Genomic DNA, 6,000 nt, shown 5'->3' on the forward strand with positions numbered 1-6,000 from the left:
AGTTCCAGAACAAGTTGCTAGGAGGACCAAACCCACACCACTTATTCCTGACGGGAAAAGCTATCTGCCACTAAAAAATTAAGACCATAGCATGTTCAGGACAAAAGATACAAAAACCGGAAGTTCAGCTGCAGTACCAAGGTCAGCCAACAGAAGGCCAATATCTGACCTTGGCCTTTGTCTTCCCAAGACCTACCAACGTACCGAATATCATCACAATCCATGAAGGCGTTCTGAAGTTATGCTGACTACAAATGTACGGAAACACAAGCACACACACAGACACAGACACACAGACGCAACAAAAAAACAATACCTCCATTTTTCATGGAGGTAATCATGAGCAATTATCAGTTGTTTGGGGTAACAGTCGAACTAGGCGGAAAATATCTTTCCAGCCCTGATGACTTCAACAAGATTTCATCCTACACACGACCCATAAAAAACTTGAGGACACATGTCAGATCTACATAGTCACATCTACATAGTCAAAGGAATTAAAGACAAATGCCTTTTAAGCATTTAGTTCATTTCTCGAAACCCCAGAGCCATAAATCCTAAGCGTAGCACGCATTTAAAAATCTAAAAATTGTTTTTTTTTACACAAGACCAATAGTCTTCAAAGTTTGAGCTTATAATGCAGAGCAAAACTGACCGTTGTATCTTGAAATATATCATGATTTCATCTGTCATCATTCATAATCTAATTTCTTGTCTTCATTTCTAGAGGTTTTTGGGGACGTAAAAAATCGCCTGATTACTTTTTTGTCTAAATGCATTTTGTCAACTTCGTTACTAGAATTTCTCCAAGTGACATTTTTATTTAAGTTAGCGTTTGCAATACACCACAACCACGCACATCAATGAGAGCTCGCCATTGCTGACAAACTTACATGACAATAATTTTACAAATGTATATAAACATTAATATGTATTACAGAGGCATAACATAAAAACACACCAACGCAAATTGACAAGCGCTATATGTAACTTTGTCTCGGTAGAACGATGATATCAAAGATATTACTTATGTTAAGTAAGTAACCGATCCCGCGCCTTGCACACACAGCAATATCAAAACAACCACTAACGATTGGTGCCCTTCGCACGTATTTTTCACTGATTTAACTATGCATGACTGCGCCGAGTTTTAAGTTTCTTGCTACTGTCTTTGCTAGTTAAATCGGTGAATAAACGGACAGTCAATGCATACAGCTGTTATTTTCATGCAAAGTAAAGTTCTATACATTTACTGATCGTCTTGTCTAAAAACAGAATTTCACCAATAATATGGATGGCGCTCGTGCCCAGAGAAATGCGACCTTTACCAAGAAGTGACACAGCTACATACATAAGAACATAAAGCTTTATAAAACAGTAAAAAATGGGTCTCTGAGTGTTTAGTAGAAAACCGACGTGAGGAACACAACGCCAACATCACTGTCGTCTGCACTTCCTATGATTCTCGGCCTTTCAGTCAAAACATAACCGGATTGTGTTCAATACGACCCTCCTCACGTGTTTATTGTTTATTGTCAATTTGCACATAAAAAAGTAACAGTATAAAATGAAATTATATACAAGCAAATATATGCTGGAGAGCCCAAGAAACCTGAAGGTTTGTCTAGTGGACTCTCCCAAATCCTATTAATTTTACGATCTCTTATTTACATACATTTATTACATTTACATTTAACTTGCAATGTATTAAGGGACAAGCAAACAAATTAACTCAAAATAGTTACAAGATAATATAAAGTTAACACGGCGAATTAAATATCTAAACAATAACGTAAGACAATCAAGAACATATCATATTGAACAAAAAAAAATTTCCATTAGTCAAATCATAAGTTATTATGAGTAAGAACAACATAAGAAACCAATATTAACACAAAGAAAATAGCATAGCATAAGAAAACAAGGAAAACAAAAGCAAATCAGGAAGTCGTGAGACGAGAACTACTCACAATCGTAAATCACACCAAACGAAAGCTGAAATATTATAGAATTCAGTCCTTAATTCTGTCTATTTAATTTTATCACCAACTTTATTTTGAAGACAGAAAAGCTACAAAAACCTATGAGGTTAGGGCACCCCCGTTAGTCAACATGGATAAAACTCACGATCACAACACGAAGGTCACAATATTGTTTCAAAAAGTCCTTATTGAAACCCAACCTGCACTGATACACGATATACAGGTTTTAGAACTTTCAGAACTTTCTAGAAGATTTTTGTTCCATCTGCTGCTACTTAGTAAGAGTCAGAATGAATTCTGAATAGATTTGCCATTGTCCGAATTCAAAGATTTGTAGTTATACGTGTAGTTTCTTTATAACAAGATCAGCAATGCCAAATGCACTAGGTACTGAAGTATTATAGTAGCAGCCGGCACCAGCTTCCTACAATCTTACTCCATCTTGACAAGAGGTGCAAATGACCTGTCCATTGGCCTGTCACTGGTATTTGTAACGACAAAATTCAGTTCGATTGGACCTGGCGAGTTTCCGCGAAGGTCGGGGGTACTTTCTGCTGTGTTGTAGACGGAGACAGGTTTGTTGCGCCCCGTCTTTCTGAATTTGCAGCAATACACGCTGATCGCACAGACTGCTACTGCCGCGACGCCTCCAGCACAGAGAAGGGCAATGTAGAACGGGTGGTTGTACCACGGGTCCTCTGCAGATTCAACTGGAAAATAAAGTGAGAACATGATCAATACGTTGTTTACCGTGGTGTAGTTACCATGGATGCTGACCCTTGGTATAGTCATATTGCCGTTCAAATGTGTATCATGATACTAGTACTATCATTATTTTCCTAAGTGTTTTTTTAGCCTTTACGTTTCACATTCTAATCTCTGTTCTAAACTTCATTACTGATATGATAATGTTAAAGCTACATTGTGCAGAATTTCACCTGTTTTAATATATAAGCATCGTTGTTTTACACATTTTCTTGCTCTGTAAGCCTGCCTGGGTTCATAATGACATTTGGGGATTAAAAGATCAACGTCGTTACGCCGTAATTTGTAGCTTTCAGACTGCATCTCTTCAAATGTTGGACTAAAACACATCGTATAACGGTACCTTTTTCCTGGACTTGGAAGGATGACGGAATGACAGTCAGTGTCTGGTTCGTGCCGAGCATGTTGCCCCGGAGAGCCTGAGTAAACGCCGTGGTTATTCTGTCCTCGGGAATGGATTCTCTCGTCAGGTAGATATCGAAGATGACGATGACGCTTCCGTGTCTGAAGCGATTCACTTCACACCCCTTGTACATCCTTTGCAGTGGGCCCACCGAGAGACTCTCATCTATCTGTAACAGGAGAAACTAGAGTTCAACGACCTCATACCTTGAGTGATGTTAATCTTTATGACTAACAAAGTAAAAGATCATTCCTCATGATTATGCAAATAGGATCCTCATTTGCATGAATTATATCAGTTGATCATATTCTCCACCAAAAGACATCCTTATCTTAACAAAGAAAGCCATTCTATCATTTCCTCATAAATTACGCAAATGAAGTCTTCATTTAAATAAGTTATGTTTAATAATGTTCACTTTTACTTAACTTTCAAATACCCCAAGTTTCTCATTTTCTCATTGATTATGCAAATTAAGTGTTAAATTACATAATTAATATCTGACTGTGTTTCTCTTGTTCTCAATTACATATATCACATGCTTAAATAGTTCTATAATGTAATGCAGCTGATTCATAGAATGTCCTCATAAATTATGAAAATTACATCCAGATTTGCATAATTGTCGCATAATTATGTCAAGCTCCACTTAAGCTACCTACATACCAAAAATCATGACGATCCGTCAAGCGGTTCTTGAGTTATCCTCTTTTGAATATTTTTAAAGAAATGCCCCTGCAGTTCCAGGGCAAGCCGCTAGGGGCCCCAAACCTACGTCACTTCTTCCCCAGCACAAAAGCTGCCTACCGTCCAAATTTCGTTAGCATGTCCAGACCATGAGATATCAAAACCGGAAGTTCTGCTGCAGTACCACAACAAGCCGCTAGGGGGTCCAAAATCTAATCATTTTGAGGTCTCAAGACCTACCCACCTACCAAGTTTGAAGACAATCCATTTAAGCCTTCTTGAGTTATCGTGGTCACAGACAGACAGACAGACAGACACACGAACGCCTCTGAAAACATAACCTTCTTGGCGAAGGTAACTAGCAGTTAACATTTGAACAAATGAACAGCGATATCTAGCGACATTTAGCGAAATAGCACCAGGTTCACATATGAACAATGCTATCTAGCGACATTTAGTAAAATGGCATATCTGGCAGGCAGCATGACGGAATGGCCCATTGTTGCATGGTTTGTTGCATCGTTGCTCCAAAAGTTTAACTATCTCATGCTCATTGATGCGCAGAAATGAAAAAGTCAAATTACAAAACGGTTTGTAAGATCCATTTTGTATTCTTTATATATTTCTAAGATTCCACGTTGGAAATGTTTCTTGCACTGCCCTATATATACCTACCAGCGCTTAGTCCTTTTTGGCAAGCTTTCAAGCATACTTGGTAATATTGTTGATTTAAACACCCTTTCTGATAATTTTATACAATATTTAGTTCTTCGCGGTAGTTTGCTTTGTTCGTATGATACCAACTGCAAAATAATGTTAGCCGCACAAAATTATATATTAGAAACAAAAAGATTCTAACTGTATGTGTCTTCTGGGATGGGAGGTTTGTTACTCACGCGAGGTCTCATGTATTTTTAAATGTCTTGTAAAATATTTTTCTTTCATTGTAAAAGTGGCTGCGAGAATATAAGTTGTACCTAACTTGAGTTCGCAGTCACTTAGTCCATGTCTTTTCATTTGTAATCATCGTGTTTCTGATTTAAAAAAAAAATGTTTCTTACCACCGCTTCGACGACAGTGGCAGTCCTGTCGAACTCTGAAGAGTCAGTATCGGCCAGACCATAAATGAAGACGATTTCCTCTCCATTGACGTGGGTCACTGTCAGCTCAGCTTCGTAGGCATTCAATTCTGTCATGATAAAATGAGAAAAATGAATCAGATCTGTTGTCGTATCTCGAAATTTATACCAAATATATTATAATGTCATGTCTGGTCATTCATGTCATGTATATGTTCATCAAAGGAGGGTTAAATGATTGATATATATGACATAATATGTTCTTGCGGAGTCTTGCCCTTCAGAAACGAAGCCGAATGTTATGCCATAGCTAGATTTCATGCGTTACAGTATACAAACGTTATCTATCTACATTATTCTAGTACCATGCTCGTTCAGACAGTTCAGATAGTTGTTTCTGCCAGCTGATAAGTTTGAAAGAAGCCGGATGCACGTATGTGAGGCGTATCTAGAACAATTTTGCATTCAAATCTCCGAACAGCGGCGACCAATGCGGCCGGGCGCATCACACTGACTTAGACAATATTCATCAGACTTCGTGGTAGCCCATTCGCATTGCCTTCAATTATCCTATTCAATATCAATATTGAATGCGTAGAAAGATAGGGAACTTTTACCAGCAGAAAATTTGTCTGAATTCGAAACTATTACCAACCAAACAATTGGACTTGCCCGAAAAATGCGGCTTACTTCTGCACATGTTGTGTCCGGCAGACGCTGTACTGTAGTACCCCGACTTGCACTCGCAGGTGTAGCCGTCGTTATCCTCGACACATTTGGCATTTACGTCAGGACAGGAGCCGTCATCGCATTCAGTGTAGTGGTCTAACGAAAAAGACAAGGTTATGAGTTACACAGATCTTAGACAAAACATCGGACGAGTTCAAAACGAAGATGTGTTTGACGTGATATTATGATGTGCCAACATACCTATCTTCTACTTTCTTGCACAATTATAATCTACATACCTATCACACCAGACAGACTACTAAACTACACTTACCAAAATACAATACCTCAACTGGTCAGCGAGCCTTCGCTTACACGGGTGCAAAGTGCTACAATAGACTACCAGCTGAAGTAA

General features: G+C 38.4%; 1 protein-coding gene across 1 annotated transcript; it reads right to left on the bottom strand.

The window, feature by feature from the left end:
• Nucleotides 1–2,198: 2,198 nt before the first annotated feature.
• LOC109476734 lies at nucleotides 2,199–5,769 on the bottom strand. Its single transcript, XM_019777739.1, has 4 exons — nucleotides 5,607–5,769; nucleotides 4,899–5,026; nucleotides 3,091–3,319; nucleotides 2,199–2,692 (listed from the first exon to the last, which is right to left on the bottom strand). Exons 1-4 carry the CDS (start codon nucleotides 5,614–5,616, stop codon nucleotides 2,415–2,417), a joined length of 645 nt encoding a protein of 214 aa, XP_019633298.1. The 5' UTR covers nucleotides 5,617–5,769; the 3' UTR covers nucleotides 2,199–2,414.
• Nucleotides 5,770–6,000: the final 231 nt, after the last annotated feature.

This window comes from Branchiostoma belcheri, unplaced genomic scaffold, assembly GCF_001625305.1.
Source record: "Branchiostoma belcheri isolate BF01 breed outbred unplaced genomic scaffold, Haploidv18h27 scaffold39, whole genome shotgun sequence".
Taxonomy (NCBI): Eukaryota; Metazoa; Chordata; class Leptocardii; order Amphioxiformes; family Branchiostomatidae; genus Branchiostoma; species Branchiostoma belcheri.

Bases quoted from the DNA above. Each gene is read 5' to 3' on its own strand.
- LOC109476734 (XM_019777739.1), bottom strand. The intron at 3,320-4,898 runs GTAAGAAACATT...CTCCTGTTACAG, and splicing joins CCACTGTCGTCGAAGCGGTG to ATAGATGAGAGTCTCTCGGT. The intron at 2,693-3,090 runs GTACCGTTATAC...TTTATTTTCCAG, and splicing joins CTTCCAAGTCCAGGAAAAAG to TTGAATCTGCAGAGGACCCG.